At 45.3% G+C, this 25795-nt stretch overlaps 1 protein-coding gene across 1 annotated transcript in view; it reads left to right on the top strand.

Annotated features, from left to right (window-relative positions):
• The window catches only part of LOC116946843 (uncharacterized), a 69174-nt gene that overhangs the window by 23302 nt on the left and 20077 nt on the right, over positions 1 to 25795 (top strand). The window contains exons 26-38 of the mRNA XM_076070226.1: positions 377 to 457; positions 545 to 622; positions 1872 to 1982; positions 7367 to 9649; positions 11449 to 11585; positions 15168 to 15335; positions 15537 to 15704; positions 19480 to 19616; positions 20880 to 20968; positions 21495 to 21710; positions 22407 to 22634; positions 23386 to 23505; positions 24195 to 24403. Of these exons, the coding sequence (XP_075926341.1) occupies positions 377 to 457; positions 545 to 622; positions 1872 to 1982; positions 7367 to 9649; positions 11449 to 11585; positions 15168 to 15335; positions 15537 to 15704; positions 19480 to 19616; positions 20880 to 20968; positions 21495 to 21710; positions 22407 to 22634; positions 23386 to 23505; positions 24195 to 24403 (4025 nt within the window). The remainder of the gene's footprint in view (positions 1 to 376; positions 458 to 544; positions 623 to 1871; positions 1983 to 7366; positions 9650 to 11448; positions 11586 to 15167; positions 15336 to 15536; positions 15705 to 19479; positions 19617 to 20879; positions 20969 to 21494; positions 21711 to 22406; positions 22635 to 23385; positions 23506 to 24194; positions 24404 to 25795) is intronic.

Below are 25795 nucleotides of genomic sequence, written 5' to 3'. Positions count from 1 at the left end.
GTATCCCAAACTTTCACAGCAGCTTATTTCCCTTCACACCAACATTATGTAAACTCCCCCCACCGTGCCGGTCCAGTACATCATTTTAAGCTAATTCCTTTGTCAAGGCGTTTTTTGTTTTCTTCCCACACAGCTTAAAGGACGCGACCTGGGCTTGGCTGTCTTCACTCCAACGCTGTCCTTTGGACAGTCCGGTCCCTTCACCTGATGAAGGCCACTTGTGTTGTGGTCGAAACGTCATGAATTTTATTTTATTTTTACCTACGTGACTTTACCGAATAGAACCAAAGAGTATGATTATAAAGTTGTTTTCATCCATACATTTTACATTATCTGAACGTATAAGATATTAAAATAAGGATAAATCTTTCCTCAGAACCGACAATCACAGAGTTCCCAACATCACCTCCAGATGAACCTGAATCTACTCCTACAGAATATATAATATCATCAACAGGTATGATTATCACCTAGTTTTTATCCATGAATTTGATCAATTATCTGAAACTATAAAGTATTCAAACAATTTTCAATGTTTCCCTAGAACCAACAAACACAGACTTCACAACATTACCTACAGATGAACCTAGTTCTACCCCTACGGAAGATTTAACATCACCAGGTATGATTATCACGTTGTTTTTATCCATGAATTTGACCAATTATCTGAAACTATAAGGTTTTAAAACAATTTTCAATGTAACACTTGCATAGACTAACTGTGAGTACTGTTTCATTACGCTATCATTTTAGTATCATTGGCATCATCACCTGCAACAACTGCCCAAGCTACAGCTACACAAACTACAGCTGCCTCATTCGCAGCTACAGCAGTGTCAACTCCATTGCCAACATCATCACCATGTGTAACAGCTTTGCAAACAACAGCTACCCCATCCACAGCTACATCTATGTCAACTCTATTGCCAACATCATCACCACCTGTAACAGCAGCACTACATACAGCTGCACAATCCACAGCTACAGCTGTGTCAACTCCATTGCCAATATCATCACCACGTGTAACAGCTGTGCAAACAACAGCTACCCCATCCACAGCTACAGCTGTGTCAACTCCATCGCCGTCATCATCACCACGTGTAACAGCAGCACTAACTGCAGCTGCACAATCCATAGCTACAATTGTATCAACTCCAGATGAACCTAGTCCTACCCCTACGGAAGATATAACATCACCAGGTATGATTATTACATTGTTTTTAGCTATGAATTTGACCAATTATCTGAAACTATAAAGTATTAAAACAATTTTCAATGTAACACTTGCATAGACTAACTGTGAGTACTGTTTTATTACGCTATCATTTTAGTATCATTGGCATCACCTGCAACAACTGCCCAAGCTACAGCTACGCAAACTACAGCTGCCTCATTCGCAGCTACAGCTGTGTCAACTCCATTGCCAGCATCATCACCACGTGTAACAGCTGTGCAAACATCAGCTACCCCATCCACAGCTACAGCTGTGTCAACTCCATTGCCAACATCATCACCACGTGTAACAGCTGTGCAAACATCAGCTACCCCATCCACAGCTACAGCTGTGTCAGCTCCATTGCCAACATCATCACCACGTGTAACAGCTGTGCAAACAACATCTACCCCATCCACAGCTACAGCTGTGTCAACTCCATTGCCAACATCATCACCACGTGCAACAGCTATGCAAATGACAGCTACCCCATCCACAGCTACAATTGTGTCAACTCTATTGCCAACATCATCAACACGTGCAACAGCAGCACCAATTACAGCTGTGTCAACTCCATCGCCGTCATCATCAGCACTTGTAACAGCTGTGCTAACTACAGCCGCGTCCTCCGCTTTGCCATCGCTTCCGTCTACAACAGCTGCTGAATCCACAGCTACCACAGCGGCAGCAGTGCCATCAGCTTCATCAGCCATGGCACAGCCGACGAATACTCCCCTTGTACACAGCAGCAACAGCACCGCAGTCACAGGTACTGGATATGTCTTGATTTGTTTTCGTGTTGTTCATCTCCATTTATTTTAAAACATTCCGAAGATTAATCCAGTTAAGTTAAGATCATTCCGGGTGAGTGTACACGTTTGCTAAACAAAACAATTTGCTAAACAAAACAATTATAAGAGGGACATATCTGTCAAATACAGCAGGGTATGGACACCGTGGGCAATGACTGAGGAAGGATCAGGAACAAAATGATGAATAAAAGTCACACAGAGCAGCTCGCAGTGATTTTAGAAAAGGACATTTCATAAAGATGTCACATACCACAGTACCTCAAGAAGAACATTTTCAATCACTGTGTTTTACCCACTACGATCTAACGAATCAAACACGTGGACAACGTTAAGGTTATACACAAGTTCAACAATTGTGACAAGTTGAAGCAGGGATATTTGCATGCTCGGAATTACACTGAGACAAAAATAAAGACACGGGGATCAGGCAACAAACACGACTCAGTTAAAGTGAGATGTGAAAATTTGGGAACATTTGAGAGCAGGTCACAGATGGACCCCATGCTCCACTCATAATCTTTATCTTGTAAGGGCTTAAGAGCTGTAAGCACTAATGACAGCAGCGCTCCATTAATGTGATTGCTATTAAATTGGAGCGATCGTACTGAATGTGAAGGAGAGCACGGGCTTGGGCAGGATGCACCGTGGCTAGGACAGACGATGGACGAGACTGGTGACGGAATGGCAGGAATCTGAGAATGCACGGGAGAGAGAGGCGGCCCACGGTGGAGATGGAGCGCTGAGATCCGCTTGTGTGCAAGCAGTGAGATGGATTGCGGCGTCACAGGGCCATGGGGAGGCCTTTCAGCAGTTGATAGACAAATGGCTGATGATGATTAGATAAACACACACTGATGTCAATGAACTACTGTGTTTACACCGTGATGTAGGGGTGTACATTGACAAACCTTTGAACATTCCCATAAATTGTCCCTGAAATAGCGAATACTACAGTGTCACATCCATCATCATGATCACCAGCCTCGTCCTCCACAGCCCTTCCATCTCACGCACTCTGTATCCAACGCCACTGGATTAACAGGAGGTGTTCCATCGGAGAGCACTCGCACACCTGCCAATAGCTCGCGTGTGACCAATGACATTGGGTACTGTGGCACAGTGGTTCGAGCAATGCGCTATGAACACAGCGAACTTGAGTTTGATTCATGGCTTGGGCTAACATCTGTGGAGAGCCATATCTGTACTGGTCCTGGGTGCACGTCCTTCACCAGCCCACACTGGCCAACGTGATGATGGTGAAACAACCCCCATGGCCATAAGGAATGGGAAAGCCTTCACCGAGTAGTGGATTGAAAATTATAATTATACATTATTATACTCTTTGGGTCTTTCGGTAAAGTCACGTAGATAGAAAAAATTACAGATCACGACGTTTCGTCTTCAGGTGAGAGAGAGAGAAATCTACTGAAACAAGGTCTTGTATAGGCCTGAGATGGAAGTCCCCTCAGGGTAAGAGGGCAGGGCTAGAAATGGTCTCCCTGAGGCTGTGGAAGTGCCCATTGTATTGTGAGAGATTAGCATGTCAATGATGCTTCGGCGGCAGATCGAGTAAGACATCCAGCCTGTCAATACAAAGACATCCAACCTAGTAACGCAACTCGGAGAGTCAGCTAACATTGGCAAGAAGCATGCAAACATCACAGCAGGTTAAGACTTTACCTGGTTAATCACGTCTTTCCAATGATTGCTCAATTTATACCCATCTTCTCGGTTGAAGTTGTGTCTGTGTTTATATATCTGGATGGCTTCATGGAAAAAACTTTGATGATAGCCAATGGCTTTGCATAGTACTTTCGTCTTGGAAAAATCATGTGATCCCATAGCGTTAAAACAATGATCAGCCACGGCCGAGGTATTGGTCCTACCATGTTTCAGTTCTGCTTTGTGTTCACGGACACGGTCCGAGACATGTCGCTTAGTTTCCCAAATGTAACTACTGCCACAGACACAGCTTAGTTTGTAGACGCCAGGTTATTGCATGTCAGGGATCACATCCTTCACAGATGGGATCAGTTCACGAATTTTATGTACTGTGTTGAATCGAACCTGGATCTTGTGTTTGTTCATGACTTTGGAAATCTTTTTGGTAACCCCTATCTACGTGACTTTACCGAAAGACCCAAAGAGTATGAATTCCTGCAGTCACGAAAGCTTTAAAGATGTATCCATTAATATATTATACAAATTGTGTAAACTGTCCTTAAGACGTTGCACCAACATTCCGATGATACCTCATGAAAACGGGGTGCCCAAAAACTGGTTCAGATATCACTCGTCACTGCTGTTAGCCATGGCCAGGTATCAAACTGAGATATATGTATTAATAGCGCAAGTGCGCTAATCACTACGCCAAAACTTTATGACTACTTTGTTCCATTTCCGTGGCTGCGAGCATCTGTGTCCCACCTACCCAAGCAGCAGCATCTGAAACCCACATAGTGGTGTCAGGTAACCATGGCCTCGACCTTCTCTCCTTCTGGAACCACTTGAATGTAAAACAAGTGCTGGGCACTTGGCCCCACATCCATTGGCACACTCACCTGTGCATACCTGTGCACACCTGCGCACTCCGGCTCGTGTAAGGCAGCCAAGGCGGAAGACGAGTTCTGCATTGCTGAGACAGGTGCGGCTTGATGTGGTGCAAGCCATTTCAAGCCCAGTTGTGGCATCAGAAAAATCAGCAATGCGCACATTTCTAGCACAGCATTTAGCAGCAATAATTTAAATCCAGGAGCTTATTTCGTTTTCATTTTGTTCTGCATGAGAGTAGTCACAATATCTTGATTATCAGCCATTGTGAAAAAATGCGTGTTTTGTTGCCCCGGAGAGATTTACTGAAAGATCATAGATTAAAAGAAGAATTATGGTAAACAAAAGCGTTTCAAACAACGAATTGTTCCGGCAATGAGAGTGTTACAAGAGTCGCTTCATACTTTTTTTACTTTGTGAGGCCTAGATTGCGATGGTGAGTCAATCACAATAGTTAGAATGTTATCATGAGTACGAATTTGAATTAAAGTTTAAAACGACGCTCTGAAAAATTGGCCGAATGCCACACTTCATGGCATTTTAGTGACGCTTTCAACATCATCATCAAATTAATCGATATCCCCATCGTCATCATTTGCTGCCACACAATCTTCAACTACAGCCACAGCCCCATCTTGGTCTCCCACAGCCTCCGTCAATTTGATGGACGATGTTGGTCCAGTGGACCATTGTCAACCATCAAAACATTTTCACAGACTACCATGCACCATTGACATGTTTATGAATTAAAACCACTCTAAAATCACTGTAAAAGTTAATGCAGAGACCAAAAAAAATTATTGGCTGGCTTTAAGAGCGCCGCGGTGGCGAGGTGTTAACTACCTCACCTGGTATACAGGAGGTCGTGGGTTCATGGCCCACCCTGACGCCTGCTGGTGTATATTTGGGGTTTGCGTGTCTCTCTCCCCGTGGTGGCATGGATTTTTCTCCAGCTCCTCCGATTTCTCCTCCACATTTAGAAACATGCGATTAGAATATTTGGCTGCTATAAATTCCCACATGATAAGTCACTTCGTTGAACTATGATTTGTGGCCAGGTCGCTTCTGAAAAAGAGCTGATAGCTCAGTGGATTTTACCTAGGGGAAAAAAAGTTTCGTTTTAGCTTCTATTGACAATTGCAAATAGTTGCACGATGGGCATTTAAAAAAACATGGTGTATGTGAAAAAAAACTGTGGTGTCTCAGCAATTTCATAGACCACTTCCCACAGCGCGGCAGAGCGCAAAGGCGAGGACCACTGGCTTGGAGCCCCTACTCTAGCGATTCTAAAGCACCGCTCGGTACAAATCTGCATCAACCACTGGACTTGTGGCATACAAAATTACGCATCGTCGGCTCTTTATAAACAGTACCGCCTTCACCATTTACTCCAGCATTTAAATGACACGGCAACTGATATTATGTGTATTTAGCATTTGTCATTCTGCATGGCCAGATTATTAGAAAAAAAATCTATAAGTCTCAAAACCTCTTCCACAAATGCCCAATCTCATGTCTTCATATTGTGCATGCATGCCTTGTAGCAGCCGAGTCTAATGCTGCATGAACCAGACTCTTTCACGGCACTGCTGAGGTATGGCGTTTATCGTCTCTCGCGATCAAGAGAGGGCATTTGAGAGAAAGCATTTTCCCTTCCTGGCAAGGGTCGCTAAAAATGGCAATCGAAACTCACAAGGGCAATGCAGCGAAACGCTCAATTTTCTAAAGCTGCCTCTGTATACCTCAAGTTGACCTTAAACATTGGACACAATATTATTTTAGGATTGTATCTGGAAATTGTGAAACACAGTAAATCCCATGTTGTGCTTACTCATCTATACTAGTTTAGCTGGGCTGAACTGGATGGAGATATGCTACTCGTAAGAGGTGCCAATCTCAGAAAATATGTAACAATCTAACAACAAAATTCGCCTGCTTTGCAACTCCGGCGAACGCGGTTGGCCACGTACGGTGAAAAATAAGTTCAACGTATGTACATAAATACATACTTACATACATACATGCATACAGACTTAAATGCATACAGACTTATCCCTGCAGATAAATCAGCCATTCGGCCGTCTTGAGAATGCAGAATTTCAACAGCATTAGATTAATACTAGTTTAATACTAGTTTAATACTAGTTTAATGCTAGTGTAATACAGTACAAGCAAACTGTGGGCCGATATTGACATTCAGTGTCTCAAGAGAGAAAGGCTTAAATTTTGACTTGAAACGTTCGTGACTGCAGGAATTCAATTCTTTGGTTCTTTTGGTAAAGTCACGTAAATAGAAAAATAATACAATTAAAATAATAAAAATTATAAAAATTTCATCAAAACCAAAAACTCACGACGTTTCGCTGGCGTTCGTCGAAAACGGGACCCCTTTTCTCTCTGTCTGATGACGACCGCTTTGATCGGAACGTCGTGACTTTTTGGTTTTTATATGAGATTTATTTTTCATTTTTTTATTTTCCATCTATGTGACTTTACCGAAAGAACCAAAGAATATAAATGCAGGCTTGTTTAAACAAGTACAGGTGAAATACCAGAAGTGAATAGGCAAGGACTCGCTTTGTTAGATATGGGCCTTAGTCCACTCGGGTCAATGCCAGGGCTGTTGGGAACAACCAGTTCTGAAAGAGAAGAAGGTGGCAAGCCGTGAATTATTACAAAACACTTTTTATATTACGGTTTAATATTTATGTTTAATGCCAATTTCGTATTCCAATGCCTCTAACTTGACTAAATGAAACGTGTTATTTTTTATGTTTCTTTTTTATTTCAGTTACACAAGGAGTGGCCAGTATCGCAAACCCCACCAACGAATTTACTACTCTCCCCATCGCAACTGCCCCTATCACCAACACAACTACCCCTATCACTATCGCAACTGCCCCAATCACCAACACAACTACTCCAATCACTATCGTAACTGCCGCAATCACCAATACAGCTACTCCGATCCCCATCGTAACTGCCCCAATCACCAACACAACTACTCCTTTCATCATCATAACTGCCCCAATCACAAACACAACTACTCCTTTCACCATCGTCACTTCCCCAATCACCAACACAACTTCTCCTATCACCATCGTAACTGCCCCAATCACCAACACAACTACTCCGATCACCATCGTAACTGCCCCAATCACCAACACAACTTCTCCTATCCCCATCGTCACTGCCCCAATCACCAACACAACTTCTCCTATCCCCATCGTAACTGCCCCAATCACCAACACAACTTCTCCTATCCCCATCGTCACTGCCCCAATCACCAACACAACTTCTATCACCATCGTAACTGCCCCAATCACCAACACAACTACTCCGATCACCATCGTAACTGCCCCAATCACCAACACAACTTCTCCTATCCCCATCGTCACTGCCCCAATCACCAACACAACTTCTATCCCCATCGTAACTGCCCCAATCACCAACACAACTTCTCCTATCCCCATCGTCACTGCCCCTATCACCAACACAACTACTCCTATCACCATCGTAACTGCCCCAATCACCAACACAACGTCTCCTATCCCCATCGTCACTGCCCCAATCACCAACACAACTTCTCCTATCACCATCGTAACTGCCCCAATCACCAACACAACTTCTCCTATCCCCATCGTCACTGCCCCAATCACCAACACAACTTCTCCTATCACCATCGTCACTGCCCCAATCACCAACACAACTTCTCCTACCACCATCGTAACTGCCCCAATCACCAACACAACTTCTCCTATCCCCATCGTCACTGCCCCAATCACCAACACAACTTCTCCTATCACCATCGTAACTGCCCCAATCACCAACACAACTTCTCCTATCACCATCGTCACTGCCCGAATCACCAACACAACTTCTCCTATCCCCATCGTAACTGCCCCAATCACCAACACAACTACTCCGATCACCATCGTAACTGCCCCAATCACCAACACAACTACTCTTTTCACCAACGTAACTGCCCCAATCACCAATACAACTACTCCGATCACCATCGTAATTGCCCCAATCACCAACACAACTACTCTGATCACCATCGTAACTGCCCCAATCACCAACACAACTACTCTTTTCACCAACGTAACTGCCTCAATCACCAACACAACTACCCCTATCCCAATCGTAACTGCCCCAATCACCAATACAACTACCCCTATCCCCATCGTAACTGCCCCAATCACCAACACAACTTCTCCTATCCCCATCGTAACTGCCCCAATCACCAACACAACTTCTCCTATCCCCATCGTAACTGCCCCAATCACCAACACAACTACTCTTTTCACCAACGTAACTGCCCCAATCACCAACACAACTACCCCTATCCCCATCGTAACTGCCCCAATCACCAACACAACTTCTCCTATCCCCATCGTAACTGCCCCAATCACCAACACAACTACCCCTATCCCCATCGTAACTGCCCCAATCACCAACACAACTACCCCTATCGCCATCGTAACTGCCCCAATCACCAACACAACTACTCCGATCCCCATCGTAACTGCCCCAATCACCAACACAACTACTCCTTTCACCATCGTCACTGCCCCAATCACCAACACAACTACTCCTATCACCATCGTAACTGCCCCAATCACCAACACAACTTCTCCTATCCCCATCGTAACTGCCCCAATCACCAACACAACTACTTCGATCACCATCGTAACTGCCCCAATCACCAACACAACTTCGCCTGTCCCCATCGTAACTGCCCCAATCACCAACACAACTACTTCGATCACCATCGTAACTGCCCCAATCACCAACACAACTTCTCCTATCCCCATCGTAACTGCCCCTATCACCAACACAACTACTCCTATCACCATCGTAACTGCCCCAATCACCAACACAACTACCCCTATCACCATCGTAACTGCCCCTATCACCAACACAACTACCCCTATCCCCATCGTAACTCCCCATATCACCAACACAACTATTACGACAGCCACTACTTCCGTGGAAATCTCTACCACAAGAAACTCTACGACAGTCACAAGCACCACGACTCCCTTGACAACAAATGCAACTGCGACACAAGGTATTAAACATATCCAGTTAAACACGTCACACTCATCAGCTGGAACATTCGCACCAATCCATAAGGCTCACAGCCTTCCACACCGCTCCATTCACTCGCTCGCAGTTGCATGCTGGGAAAAACAGTCACGGTTGCAGTCAGCACTCCAGATAATGTGTTGGGTTTCTGGGTCATTCACCCTACAATTTTAACTTTCAAAGTGATTTCCTTCTCAAATGAGATTAGAGGTGGTGCTTATCTCCTATTAACTCTGAGCCAGTGGTGGAAATTCCACATTCCTATGGTGGGCTTGAGTCTATGCATAAGACAACCACTGTTAACTTCCCCCACAAAGTGGTACTCACTGGAGTGACCCCCGAGGAATGATGGGCTGAGTCATCACGTAACCAGGATTTGAACTCGCAACCTTTCATCGATTGCGAGCGACTCGGTCTGCCACTGAGCCACCCAGCCAATGCGACACTCTGTGGGTACGATGTAATGTTCCGGGGTGAAACATGGCCCTACCTTAACTTTAGGCACTAAGTCTGAACATTTGTTATCACACACTCTCATGAGTCCAGTCCATTTTGATAAACGCCGTACAATCCGGTCGCGTAGCTACCGAGTGTGCTGCTGTTGTGACACACACAGAGAAGAGATGAATGCTCCTTACCATGGTGTTGTGAGGTGTTCGGAGTGGATTCGTGGCTAAATCTGCTTCTCACATAACTGTTTGAAGCCATCAGTGCCACATTATCTCCATGCAAGACATTGGATTTGATCTACTTATATGGCAGATTAGGAGACCAACACATGTGATGTGTCATTGAGCAATACACATTTTTGTGATACAAAAGCCCACACCCTACCGCTAAAACATTCAGTCTGACAACTCAAAAGGATCAGAAACAAGCCCTCGGATTTAACATTTTCCGGAATTGGCATTGTGTATCACCACGAGACTCAAAGCTGAGCCGTTGATGGAATGCAGGCAGAAGCTGTGTGTGTGGGGCGTTACCCAGTGGGGGTTAAATGTTTGCCTGTGTCCATTCATGCGTTCCAGACCAGGAATTGGCCGAGTTATGGCGCATCCAAATTCCTGCAGCTATGCATTGTGCCCCATGCCCTCTGAGGGCTCTCTAAACCTGCATGCAGGTGTCGTCATCATCAGCAGCCATGGTCTATCCACAGCTGGATGAATGCCTCCCTGCTTAATGTCACGGTTTTATGACACTAGAATCCATCTCACTCCTGCACCGTGAGCTGATCTCATCACCTTTTCTCTGTTGTGGTCGTCCTCTTGGGAGCGTTCTCTACTTTGACTGCCATTCTGTTACCAGTCTCATCCATCGGCCATCATCACTTCCAGCAATGTGTCCAAGCCAATCCCACTTATTCTCCTTAACAATTTGACATATCTGATTTGCGGTTGTTCCCTGGTCCACAAGTTCCGAAGTCTGTCTCTCCATTCCAAGCATGCATTTCTACATGTTTTTTTTCACACTTTTCAGCTTTTATTCCATTTTCTTCATCAAATCTCAACACTTGTGATGCACATTGCGACGGATATTTTCTATGTATATATGTTAAACGTCTTTCGCGCGATACGTAGCCAACAGGGCTAATCGGAGGTGCACTGATTGAAAACTTTTATTTTCAGCCACATTACTGTGTTACTTTTCATTGTGAAGTTCAGTTCTGTGATTTGGAAGGCCACAAAGACAAATCACATGACTCTTACAAATGTAAGCGCAAGACTTTGGGAATGCGTGGTAACCGTGCTTCTGTGGATGTTGCTCATGCATTGTTTCCTGCAGTGGAAAACCGGCTCTTTGCCTATGGATCACAAGTCGGAGATGTCAAGATTTCCCATGGAGGGAATGACTATGTTTCACCTACTTTTAATATTCCATATGGATTTCCATTCGGACTAACATTCTACAATTACCTCTATGTGAGTTTTTTCCAAACAAATAACGTTTCTCCTTTGTAAAACAAGTTCTACACATATGTTTGTGTTAAGGTAATTCTTACAGCATCACCATTTTCGACTAAATTATCCTGAATGTGTCTGGTATAGTCAGATCCCAGAAGCTAAGTAGAGTTGAACCTGGTTAATACATGGATGGGATACTGACCTCCATCTTTTTTTAACAGGAAAAGTCATTATAACAAAGGATTATAGTATTCTATGGGTCTTTCGGTAAAGCCACGTAGATAGAAAAATAATAAAAATATCACGACGTTTCGATCGCAACACAAGCAATCATCTTCAGGTGAGAGAGAGAAAGCTGCTGAGACAAGGTCTCATATAGGCCTGAGATGGGTGCATCAAGGTCGGTGGGTGGAGCAAAAATTGTCCAACCACAGAGGCTGAGGCAGTGGCCTTCGTATTGTGAGAGATTCGCCTGGAAGGTTATTTTTCTATCTACGTGGCTTTACCGAAAGACCTATAGAATATGTATTCCTGCAGTCACGAAAGCTTTAAGTCAAGATTTCATGTATTCTAGATTCAATCTTCGTGGAACTCTGCGGGTTATCTTCCTGCATCAGTGGCTTTACTCCTCACACGAAGCCAACTCTCATTCATGGCATTGGGCAAACATTCCAATGTAGCATCACCCTCCTTAAAAAGTCTTGAGACTCCTCGAGGATTTCCTAGATAATGAAAGGGTTTTATTATTGATTCATGCACTGAGCTTTCAACCAACTGACCTAAGTTCAGTTGCTGGTGGTGTCTAACATCACCAGCGAGGGATATCTGAACCAGTGCCGATCCTCCACCTGTCTCGCAGAGCACTGACTAAAGTGGTGAAGAACGGTGAAAACCCTGACTGACACAACAAGGACAGTCCTTCATCCAGCAGTGGATTGACGAAGCGCTATACATTACAGTTATTAATTTACGATTTGATTGCTTAGGTTTATTCCGATGCTTTGTGATATTCGTACATTTCTGCTGCCTGTGAAACCGTAGCAGACGTCCGTCTAGCACAGGGGTGGGCAAATTTTTTGAATCGCGGGCCACAATGGATTCAAAAATTTGACAGAGGGGCCGGGCCAGGAAGCAGATGGATGGAGTGTTTGTGGGAACTAATATAAATGACATGTAAAAATCATTACATGAAAGGATTTGGCCTTTAACAGGTAGCAAAGCATTTATTTGCAAGGCAATTTAACAAATTGCACGAACATGAACAATACAAAAACATGTCGTAACGTGACTGATCAAACATCATGAAAACATCTGAGGCCTGCGCCCAAACCAATTACCTCACTTGAACTTCTTTATCATCTACATTAACAGGTTAGAGCAGCCAAGCAGGCTGTGTGTCGGAGATTTGGCTCCAACCTCGCTGCAGCAACACATCATCAATTTCAGTTTCAGTGGGAACAGTGTTGTTGATCTCCCATTTTTGCCAGTGCGTCCAAGTATGGAGTTATTTTGGTTGTGGCAATTCTCAGGATACATCTGAGGTGCTGATCCGTTAACTTTGATCTGTGACGGGCGTTGTTGGCGTTCATGACGCTGAATGTCTGCTCACACACATAAGTCGAGCCAAACAAAGTCAGCATCTTCTGTGCAGTCCTCCGGAGGTTTGGAAACGTGGCTCTGTTAAGTTAAGCATAAAAGTCATTTAGTTTAACAGAGTTGAACTTCTCCTTTAGGACGGAGTCAGACTGAAGATCTATCAGTTCCGACTGCAGCTCCTGTGGTGCTGTTTCAGAGTCTTGTGACAGGGGACAGGACACCAGATGAAGTGACTGTTCAATGTTTTCGAAATCAGAAAACCTATGGCAGAATTCTCCGTGCAAGTCCTCAAGTGCTTTGCTGTATTTTTTTTTGCGTTTCGCGGTGCCTCTTCCTGCATGGCAAGTGTGGGGAAATTAGCTAAAGATTTGTTCGCAATTTGTCTGGAGAACAAAGTGAGCTTCTATTTGAAGGCTTTCACATGTTTGTACATGTCGTGAACAAACTGATCTTTCCCCTGCAGTTTCACATTCAGCTCATTCATGTGTGAAAATATGTCCACACCAAACGCAAAGTCACTAAGCCAGTTCTTGTCGCTTAGCTCAGGGAATTTGTCATCAACTCCAAAAATGCGATGATGTCCTCTTTCAGCTCCCACACTCGTTGTAACATTTTCCCCAAACTTAACCAGCGGACACGAGAGTGGTACAGCAAGTCCTGATAATCTGCATCAGTTTCCTCCAGGAACGTAATAAACTGACGGTGCTGAAGTCCCCTTGCTCGTATAAAGTTACCAAGTTTTACGGCTGGATTCACGACATGATTAAGCTGCAATACAGACTTACACAGGGATCCCTGATGGATGATGCAGTGAAGGAAAATAAGATCCTGGTCAGGGTTTTGCTCTTTCACTTTATTCTGGATTCTTTTCAGCAGCCCAACATTTTTTCCAGTTAAATTTGGCGATCCATCCCTTGTGACATTGACAAGTTTACTCCAAGGCAGCTTCATTCTCTCGATGACAGCAGACACCTGGTTACACAAGTCCTCTCCCCGCGTTGTTCCTTTCAGGGACTCCATGGTCAAAAACTCCTCTGTTATCGCAAAACTGTCGTCAATGCTTCGGATAAAAATGAGGAGCTGAGCAGTGTCTTTTACGTCCGTACTTTCATCCAGTGGTAGTGAATATAACTCAAAGGAATCAGACTTTTTGTTTAATTGGCTGGCTATATTTTCATCAATCAGTTCCACATGGCAAGTCACAGTCCTGCGTGATAAACTGACTTTTTCAAATTTGCTTTTGATCTCTGGACACAAGATGTCTGCTGTCTATAACATGCATTATTTTACAAACTCGCCTTCGGAGAAAGGCTTGATAGCCTTTTCTATTTCGAATGCCACCAAAAAACTTGCCTTGGTAGTTGACTCTTGAATCGCAGTTTGTCAGTGAAACAAATGTTGCTGAGTCTGTAAATTGCCGCCAACCTCTGAGCCGTAGCCGCCCGTTCTTGCGTTGACTGCTTGCTAGCGTAGTTAGCATGCCTCGTAGCAAAGTGATAGCTGTTGTTGTACTCCTTGAAAAGTTTCTTGGCATATCAGGCATTCAGCCTTCGATTGAACTTCAGTGAAAAAGTATTTTGTTGTCCACTCCGTGTTAAACACTCGGCACTCATTGTCCACTTTTCGTTTCCTTGATCCGCTCATTTTACAGAAGGGCTCACAGGGCAAAGCGAAACAGTGAAGGGAGCACCGTATCTAACTCAGTAATGTAAACAAACCCTGAAAATGGCGCTGATGACCCACAATGCATTGCGAGATCATCTGCCCTTTCGAGCCCTATACACCACACTCCCGATCAAAGTGCGCCATCTAATGGGGAAATGGGGGCATTAGAGGAGAAAGGTAAAATTTAATTTAATAATATTTGGACAAGTTCCGCGGGCCGGATTAAAAAGCCAAATGGGCCGTATACGGCCCGGGGACCGTACCTTGCCCATGTCTGGTCTAGCATTAGCGCGTCACACTTGTGGCCGTCCGCTGCTCAAAGTTCGTTCTCATCCACAGTTCACGGACAATGGGGCCTTCATATTCCAGGACAATCGCCATGCTCCAAAGTTCCCCTTCCCCAACCCACCGTCCAGCGGCTTCCAAAGCAACAGCGCCAACGCAATAATCGCCGTGTTTTGGGACGACGCAGACTTGTCCGCAGGGATTGGGAATATCTTCTACCAGGTACGGCAGAGGAACAATGCCTTGCATTGCAGTTGCGACCTTGGCTGCCCACGCTAAGCTCACGCACCCACACAGCTCACAGACAACAAAGCCTGCATTGCGTAAACACACTTTTTTGTACATTACATTATTACTTTAGAGTGTTCTTGCTACAGCAATCACAGTGTACGGATATGTGTTTTTTTTTGTTACTGTCATCAGGAGTACAACTTAGACGGTTCTCAGAATCTAGTGCCGGATATAGTGACAACACTGAAAAATGTAATCGCGCGCGATTACAGTGCAGTAAATGCGTTTCAACCATCCTGGATCCTCAAAGTAACGTGGGATAATGTGCCGGCCGTGACAGAAAACGACAACCCGCAACACGTGCGTACACACCTCGCGAAACACTCTGCACTTTTGTGTCTGCGATAATGAGTGTGTCAAGAGTGCACTGAGCGGACCACAGGTAAAGCATCTCCCAGCAGGCCACCTAAAGGAGGAGGTGATGGCTATTCCACTCCTGTGATGGCTGTTACACTCTTGTGCTGGCTATTACACTCCTGTGATGACTATTACACTCCTGTGATGGCTATTACACTCCTGTGATGGCTATTACACTCCTGTGCTGGCTATTACACTCCTGTGATGACTATTACACTCCTGTGATGGCTATTACACTCCTGTGATGGCTATTACACTCCTGTGCTGGCTATTACACTCCTGTGATGACTATTACACTCCTGTGATGACTATTACACTCCTGTGATGGCTATTACACTCCTGTGATGACTATTACACTCCTGTGATGGCTATTACACCCCTGTGATGGCTATTACACTCCTGTGATGGCTATTACACTCCTGTGATGACTATTACACTCCTGTGATGACTATTACACTCCTGTGATGGCTATTACACTCCTGTGATGGCTATTACACTCCTGTGATTAATGTTACACTCCTGTGATGGCTATTACACTCCTGTAATGACTATTACACTCCTGTGATGGCTATTACACTCCTGTGATGACTATTACACTCCTGTGATGGCTATTACACTCCTGTGATGACTATTACACTCCTGTGATGGCTATTACACTCCTGTGATGGCTATTACACTCCTGTGATGGCTATTACACTCCTGTGATGACTATTACACTCCTGTGATGGCTATTACACTCCTGTGATGACTATTACACTCCTGTGATGGCTATTACACTCCTGTGATGGCTATTACACTCCTGTGATGGCTATTACACTCCTGTGATGTCTATTACACTCCTGTGATGACTATTACACTCCTATGATGACTATTACACTCCTGCGATGGCTATTACACTCCTGTGATGGCTATTACACTCTTGTGATGACTGTTACACTCCTGTGATGGCTATTACACTCCTGTGATGACTATTACACTCCTGTGATGGCTATTACACTCCTGTGACGACTATTACATTCCTGTGATTGCTATTACACTCCTGTGATGGCTATTACACTCCTGTGATGACTATTACACTCCTGTGATGGCTATTACACTCCTGTGATGGCTATTACTCTCCTGTGATGGCTGTTACACTCTTGTGATGGCTGTTACACTCCTGTGATGGCTATTACACTCCTGTGATGACTATTACACTCCTGTGATGGCTATTACACTCCTGTGATGGCTATTACACTCCTGTGATTACTATTACACTCCTGTGATGGCTATTACACTCCTGTGATGACTATTACACTCCTGTGATGGCTATTACACTCCTGTGATGGCTATTACACTCCTGTGATGGCTATTACTCTCCTGTGATGGCTGTTACACTCCTGTGATGGCTGTTACACTCCTGTGATGGCTATTACACTCCTGTGATGACTATTACACTCCTGTGATGGCTATTACACTCCTGTGATGGCTATTACACTCCTGTGATTACTATTACACTCCTGTGATGGCTATTACACTCCTGTGATGACTATTACACTCCTGTGATGGCTATTACACTCCTGTGATGGCTATTACACTCCTGTGATGGCTGTTACACTCCTGTGATGGCTGTTACACTCCTGTGATGGCTATTACACCCCTGTGATGACTATTACACTCCTGTGATGGCTATTACACTCCTGTGATGGCTGTTACACTCCTGTGATGACTATTACACTCCTGTGATGGCTATTACACTCCTGTGATGGCTGTTACACTCCTGTGCTGGCTATTACACTCCTGTGATGGCTATTACTCTCCTGTGATGGCTGTTACACTCTTGTGATGGCTGTTACACTCTTGTGATGGCTATTACACTCCTGTGATGGCTATTACTTTCCTGTGATGGCTGTTACACTCCTGTGATGGCTATTACACTCCTGTGATGGCTATTACACTCCTGTGATGGCTATTACACTCCTGTGATGGCTATTACACTCCTGTGATGGCTATTACACTCCTGTGATGGCTATTACACTCCTGTGATGGCTGTTACACTCCTTTGATGGCTATTACACTCCTGTGATGGCTATTACTCTCCTGTGATGGCTGTTACACTCTTGTGATGGCTGTTACACTCCTGTGATGGCTATTACACTCCTGTGATGGCTATTACACTCCTGTGATGGCTGTTACACTCCTGTGATGGCTATTACAGCACTGCAGGTTAAATTGTTTTGAGTGTATCGTTGATTTTGCATGCACTTTTGTTTGCCTTGGATATACACAGCACATTGTTTTTTAACACGAAACAATAATTATATTTACAATTCACTAAATAATCCATTAACGTTATTTTTTATAAACATCTTGCAGTTCACCTGCATTGGTGAGATACTACATGTCGAAACCGGTCCAAAGTTTTCTCGATTTAAACCAATGCGGCTAAAAACATTCACTTGCAGGCCGTGTGGCTGGTGAAATGTGGACAGAAATTATCTTGTTTTTAATGCGGAGAGATGGCTATTGCGAGGTGTAATATGAGCTTGTTTACATTGTTTACAATATTCGTAACGATGTGAAGTTAAATATTTGTGCAACTTCACGTGGCATCGAGTGTTGGTTGGGATAGAGTGGTGGCTCAGTGGTCTATGAACCTTGGTTGCTTGAGTTTGATTCCTGACCACGGCTCACATCAGTGGAAAGTGATATCTGAACCGGTCTGTGGCCCCTCTTCCACTAACCTGCAATGACCAGGACGGTGAAGTATGATCAGCAATATCCATGGCTGACATGGCATGAGAGACCTTCATTTATAATTGTACTGAAAAAGAGTCGTAAGTTCATTATTATTTATTACATATATCAATACATTAAATTCGAAATAAAATTTCAGTTATACAGTTTGAACTATTTGGTTGTTTTATTTGCTTTAATTCTAATTCCACTATCGTTCTCTGTTGTCATTTCCATACGATACACCTGTCAATTTAAACGTGAACTTAATATTTAAATAGTCCCACAAACCTCAAAAGTGGAAAAAAACTGCTTTAAAATAATGCCTTAGTCACTGGAATGTAAAACACAGGCCATGACAGAGGCTGCTGGTCTGGAGAGGTATTCCACGTGTGACGTTTCAATGCAGTGCATCAACAATAAACGTTCCTTTGGCAGCATAGTTCTGAGCTGTGCATACGAAGGCAGAGAGAGAATGCTTCCAGAGCACAGGAAGATGCACGCAATAATAATAATAACAATCTTCAGCCCTTTGTCAGGCCACTGCTGGATGACGGCATCTCCTCGCTGTGTAAGTCATGGCGGTTGTTTGACCACAGCTCACCATCGTGGTCAGTGCAGGATAGCGAGGTGGGGTGCATAGGACCGGTCCGCCACTGATGCCAACCGGGGGCAGGAATCAAACTCAGGTTGCCTGACTCAGAGCGCAGTGCGCTGACCATTACTGTCGGATTTTTTCACCCCCTAGATTAGTGGATTTATCACTGTTGGTTCGGTAGACCCCCAACCAAGGCCACTGGATCCCCGTGCTCCCTGCCCCCCATGCCCCCCTCCGCAGACTATGAAACCACAATGCACACCGGGATCACGTGTCCACGCCCCTTGTCAACGCAGTGTTAGTCAGGCATTCGTTTCATGTTGCGTATCAGTGTGTTCTGTGTTCTGTGTTAGAAAGGCATTTTTGTTTCATGTTGTGTTATGTTTGTCTTCACCCACCCCACAGACCAACACGTTTCAGGCCATTCTTGCAACAGATGGAGTGTTCTCTTTCTGCCTAAGCATCTTCCAGCACAACAGCATGAAGTGGCAACCGCTGAACAGGGACCCGAACCTGAACAAGGTTGTCATGGGTTACCACACGTGAGTAGTGCAAACGGGCCTACCGTGCGTGCCACGGTCATCTCGTTCGACATAGCGAACTGCGTGCAGCAACAAGCGACGGCTGCCACCACTGCTGCTGTCCCGATGCACGCAACACAGACGGGCTCAGCAGCGTGGGGGCTGGACACTATGACACTCACGACGACGACGACTATCATTGTTGTTTTGCGTGCGTACCTCACCACGTCACAATGGGGTCAAATTCCCACTGCCGTTGACGACCATCTGCTTGCCGCAGTTGAACCTCCTCATGAAATGAAACAAATTATTTGTCACTGGTGCCTTGGCAGTGGCGCACAAAAAACACCAACTCCACACACTCATCCATAGTGCACCGTTCAAAGGCAAAGTGATGCGATGGGCATTGACCCTTCCTCATAGCATGTACATGAATGTTTAAAGAGGCCGGAGTGCCTCATTTTGTTATCCCGAGATGTTATCACGTAGACAATAACTTTTTGGGTTGCACTTTCCTCTCAGCTGAGCTTCCTCTCTGCTGAATTTTTCCGGTGTTTTTGTCCGGGCACAAAGATACCGTTTTAAATCATAGCTGGTTTTCGGTTAGGCTCCGTAGTGAACGGGCCAAATGTGTATTGTTAACACCCTCCGCCACTTGACCGACAAACTAATTAATAGTCTCGTGTATTTACCTCACCAATTGTTGTTGTTTCAGCTCACTGTGGGTAAGTTAAAGAGCCGATTCTAGATTTTTTATTTTATTTTTTTACCTACGTGACTTTACCCAATAGAACCAAAGAGTAAGTTAAAGAGCCATCTGACTTTCTATTTTGTTACGCTTGACTTCATCGATCTTGTCCTGATGATGTTTGATATCGTTTAAAGTGCAGCACCACGTATCTAATTGCTATACAAGTTGATTTTTGAAATGTGTTCTTCAACTTCCTGGTGAGCTGAGTATCAATTGTCGTGTTGTTCAACACTCGTTCAGATGACCATTAATTAGTTTGGCTGAACTTCTTTCGCACCATACATAGCGAACCATGCTAATCGGAGTTGCGGTGGAGAGTTCCTCACGTCACGGATTTCCTCCGATTACATTATGAGACCTCCTTTGCCAGTAGCAAGATATAATAATACGTTTTTACCCTTTTATCTGGCACCAAAACTGACACCTTTATACAACTACTTCCTCCGATTAATTAATCTATCTTACGTTTAACTCACCCTCCCTCACCTCTCTCTCACCCATCTCTCACCCATCCTCACCGATCCTCACTCAAGGGGAATATTCAACGTGTTCTACAACGACCCGATCATGACGAAGAGTGTTGCAGTGCGCTACAGCCCGGACAGCGTGGTGGGCAACACAGGTGGGTCACCCTCGCTGAGCCTTGGGCTCACCGCGCTTCATCAAATATGAAAGTGGCCCGGCTCAAATTAGCATTCAGCATAGCGGGGCTCTTCTCCGGCTCAGAGCCCTGAGCCAGCGATGGAAATACCACATTCCTATGGCAGGGACCAGTCGATAAGCAGGACAGCCACTGTTGACTTCCCCACAAACTGGTATATATTTCATTGACCTTGAAGGGATGATGGGCCGAGTCAACCCCCAACCAGGATTGGAGCTCGAGGCCTTGTGATTGGGAGCCGCTCGCTCTGCCGGTCACGCCAAGGTGCGGGTAAAACGGACATGACTTACAGTATGTTGAATATTATTTGGGTCTTTCGGTAAAGCCACGTAGATAGAAACATAATCAATGTAGAGCGTTGTGGGATGTAATTAGTATGAATGACACCGTGTACAGTGAAATTGTTATTATTGACAAGACAAAACAGCTACAACCGATGCAAACGGTTTTCACAAAACAATGACTTTGTGTCTTTTTCCTCTGGCAGGCCAAATGGGCACGTGGTTGTACCGACTGGAAACCAACAGCATCACTAGCGTGAACAGCAAGCGGGATTGTCTGCGCTGGGTCAACACAGAGCAGAAGAGTAACTTTTGGTTCTGGAATCCATGTCCCTGCTCATACTGGCAAGGGAGGCTTGACTCTACGTTCATCAATGGGGACTTGATTCAAAACTATAACTTTCCCACCAAGCAGTTGGATGGTAATTAACGCAGTCAAATTATCTTCACCTCATTTCCATCAAGACTGATTTTTACGATTAATTTATTTTGCTTGATTGTTCTAGTCTCTTCTTCAGCAATCCCTCAGTGTTGACTTCGACAGTGTTCCATCGGTGTCTGTGGGTCTGAAGATTGGCGATCGTCAGACTTTGTCATCGCAGTGCTGGTGCCCCAGCTCGCATGGCCTGCGACGCGCTACTGTTGCGCCTGCAGCACCCGTTTTTCTTCTCCTCCTGTTGTCGTCTTAAGAGTTTCGATTTGCTGAGATCCTGGGCAGTATTCTCTCACGAGCCAGTGTCATTGTTGCACTTCTTCACATTGGCCTTGAGGACGTCCTTAAAGCGCCTTTTCTGCCCTCCGCTTCCCCAATCTATCATTGTATAACTGGGGTACAGCTGCGATTGTACGAGTGAGCGCACTGTGCTACGAACCTGGCGACCTGTGTTTGATTGCCAGCCATGGCTAACATCAGTTGTTGAGTGATAGCTGGCATCCCCAGACCCCTCACCAACCCACACTCACCGGCGTGGTTCAGGACGCCGGAGCAACTCCCACAACCGACGTCGTGAAACAGGGGAAGCCATCTGATAGGCGTTTGAGATGGCACGGGTGATCCGTTGGCCTTGAGATGATTTGGTGAGGTCGTCCGGTGAACCGCCGTGCTTTCCCCTCGTCAGGCATGGCGTACACGCTGCAGAGCGTGTGGCAGAACCCTGACGGATCGGGCGTGCGCTGTTACTACGACTGGCGAGGCTCCCTCATCACGGGCCAGCACGAGCGCTTGCTGCCAACGCCCTGGAACCCGCCCAACAACCCCTGGTGGTTCTCCGACTACAACTTGTTCTACTACTACTACAATGTGTACTTTACGCAGTGGCTGCCGCGCGAAGCAAACACATACAAACGTAAGCTTCTCTATTCTTGGTTCTTTCGGTAAAGTCACATAGAAGGGACCAAGAACATGAATCCCTGCAGTCACGAAAGCTTTAAATCAAAACGTAAACTTCACTTTTAACGCAGCCACTGAGCGCAGCGCCGAGGGAACAAAGTGGCAAGTGGCCACCGACAGACGGAACTAGCAAGGTTGTGATAGGCAATGGTTAGAATGTTTCTTGAATTCAGCATGATAATTATGAGGACTTGGGAAAAGAGATGATGGGAGGGATATCCAAAGTGCGTCTGTGTGAAGTGTGGTAGTTGGGTGGGTGAGTGAGTGGGTGAGTGATGGAGTGGGTGGATGAGTGAATTAGTTGTGACCTTAAGTGTGGTCGTTGGGTGGGTGGGTGAGTGGTGGTTGAACACGGAGCACTTGAGGTAAAACAGTATGGTAGACCGAGTCCCCAACATGGGTTAAGGAATCAATGAGTGAGGTTTACAGACCCAAACAGGAACCATCGTAGTAGCAATAGAAGAGTGATGATTATGCCACTGACCGCCCTTGAACGAGTGAATGGAGTGAATCAGCTACCGGTGGTGGCAGCTTGGGGAGGTGTTTATCAAGAAGCAGACTTACCGTGGCTGATGGCGATGATTCATATATTTTATAATCTCGCAACTAATGCACAGAAACGTATAGCGTTTATGTTTTTCTGTGTTCACTTAACGATTCTGTGAGCCGGCACATTCAGCCGAACGTTGTTCACTGCTGCGCATCAGTCCAGGAGGTGCAGCCATATACCGACTGCTGCGTGGACTCGGGAGACAGCTCCTACTGCTCGCTCTACTACGAGAAGCGGCCTGCCGACTCCTGCTGGGGGTACAGGCCCCCCCGGTTTGGTGAGTGCTGCAAAAGCAGCCGGCCGTGTGGCTAACGGGATGTGAAATACACTCGAATTATTTTTGTGTGGGACCAGCTGTGCGTGAGGGAGGCTTGCGGTCTTTTCGTGTCATTTTTATTTTATTTGTGTTGTGTAGTTTTGCGTTGAGCTAGGACCGCATATTAAGAGACACAGTCCTTCCCGTATGGGAAGTTCACCTTCACTGGTTTGGGCTGAACCTGGCTCTGCTGATAAGACATTGGGTGTCGAGACCGGGCCAGAGTTTTCCTTGTATTGAACCAATGTTGCCAAAATGTATGCACTAGCAGAAGGCCATGCTGCTGATGGGATGTGTAAAAATAGATATTTTTGTGGGATGGATACATTTGTAAGGGAGGTGAATTCAGCCCCTATATTATCTCAGTGAATTTGCAGCTGTGCCTAGAAAGCCTGTAATTTTATCAGTTAAATTTGATTATTGTGGTCATGGTGCATGCCTGATATAATGCGTCTAAGAATTGATTCTTGAAATAATTTGAATGTAATTTGTTGCAAGCTAAACACTAATACACCTTTAGGGAGTAGTGGAATGCCATTCTGCCAGCAGTGGCGTGAGCGAGTAATGGCAGGGCTGCACCATTACCTTTGTTTTTGGACTTGCTGCTCAATGCCCGTTTCATGTGAACACTCGCACGTGCCGCTGCGAAGGCTGGATGTACGGCGACCCGCACATCACGACCATGGATGGCTTGGGCTACACGTTCAACGGACTGGGCGAGTACGATCTGCTCATCGCCGACAATGGAAACGGGACCAAGTTCAGGATCCAGGGGCGCACGCAGCGCGCCGGCTTCAACCACACGTCCATGGCCACGAGCTTCGTGGCGCTGGTGGCGTGGCAGTTGGGCAGCCCCGTGGTGAGCGCCGAGCGGAGTGCTCGTGCGTGCTCGTTCACCCACGTTGAGGAATTTTCGCCACCTCAGCAACTCGACAAACTTGTTGGGGGTTTTTTTACAAACAAAAATTTGACAAAGGCATTTTTTTCCATGTTGAAACGTGAGAACAGCACAATTGGCTGGCTGACTTGGCTCAGCTGAAGCCAGTCGTGCCTGCTCTTCATGGGCCACATTGTGCCCAACCACCAATCACGCACCCACCCACTCAATTCTATAACTCACTCACCTGCAAAGACAAACATCCCCCGTATAGCCTTCTCAGATTGTCGGGGCAAGTGCCATTACCGAGCACCTATGAAGGCCGGCACAGCACACGAGGCGGTGGGTGGCCAGCTACCTTTTTGCTGATGTTTACTACTTATTTGAGGCTGAGTCGACCTAGGGGAGCCCCAGGACCGTTTCAGATCATTGTCACCGTTGTTGACCATGAGCAGGAATATTACTCGAGTCGCTGGGTTCGTAGTGCAGTGCGTTAAACAACGCACCACTACTCCTCACACACACATTCACACACGCACTCACTCAACCACTCGCTCACCCCCTCAGTCACCCCCTCACCACACTGCAGGTCACAACTCTTCTCTTCCTGCTTCTTCCATCGCACTGCTCCACTTTGGAATGCCTCCCATTGTTCTCATTTCCCAAAAACAATTTGTATCATCTTGCTCAGTTGAAGAAGCGTGTTCAGTCTTTTCTATTACAACTTTGCTGGGGCTGTTTGTTTCTGGCCGCTTAATGTTTTGGGCCTGTGGGCCCGTGCTCCGATGGTGAGTTGAACAAAAGTAGATTTTTCTGCCCCTGCTGCTTCCACAATATCCACTGTAGGGTAGCGTTGCAGATTTAAGCATTCTGATATTCAGATTGAGGATAATTTAGTATCTCTTTTCAGATTGTGCGTGTACTCATGCAACAAGTCCTCGTGCTAACAAGAGAGACGTCGCCCAATGCCACACGATATTTATTTCTTTAGGATAAAAGTGATTTCTACAGGATAAAAGTTTTTCACTAAAATTGAGATCTTTCAAAATGTTGCATCTTGGGCTAACTTGTGGATCTCTACCTGCACCTAAAACCAGAGCCTACCCCAACAGCTCTGCACCTCACAATCACAGTCAATTGTGTCTGTAAAATATTACAAGCTTTATAAAGTGCATAATTATTACTCTCTGAGTTTTTTCGGTAAAGTCACATATAAATAAGATATAATAAAATAACATAATAGCGTACGTGACTTTACTGAAAAAACCTAAGAGTAATTCCTGCAGTCACGAAAGCTTCGAATCAAGTCTGCATAATTATTGTTATATATAATAGTTTACAGATACCTTCATCCATCCACTGCTGGATGAAAGC

This window comes from Petromyzon marinus, chromosome 28, assembly GCF_048934315.1.
Source record: "Petromyzon marinus isolate PM22_M1 ecotype Great Lakes invasive population chromosome 28, UKy_Petmar_22M1.pri1.0, whole genome shotgun sequence".
NCBI classification, from domain to species: Eukaryota; Metazoa; Chordata; class Hyperoartia; order Petromyzontiformes; family Petromyzontidae; genus Petromyzon; species Petromyzon marinus.
The sequence above is the reverse complement of the archived record's forward strand: the minus strand, read 5'-3'. Positions and strand labels throughout refer to the sequence as shown.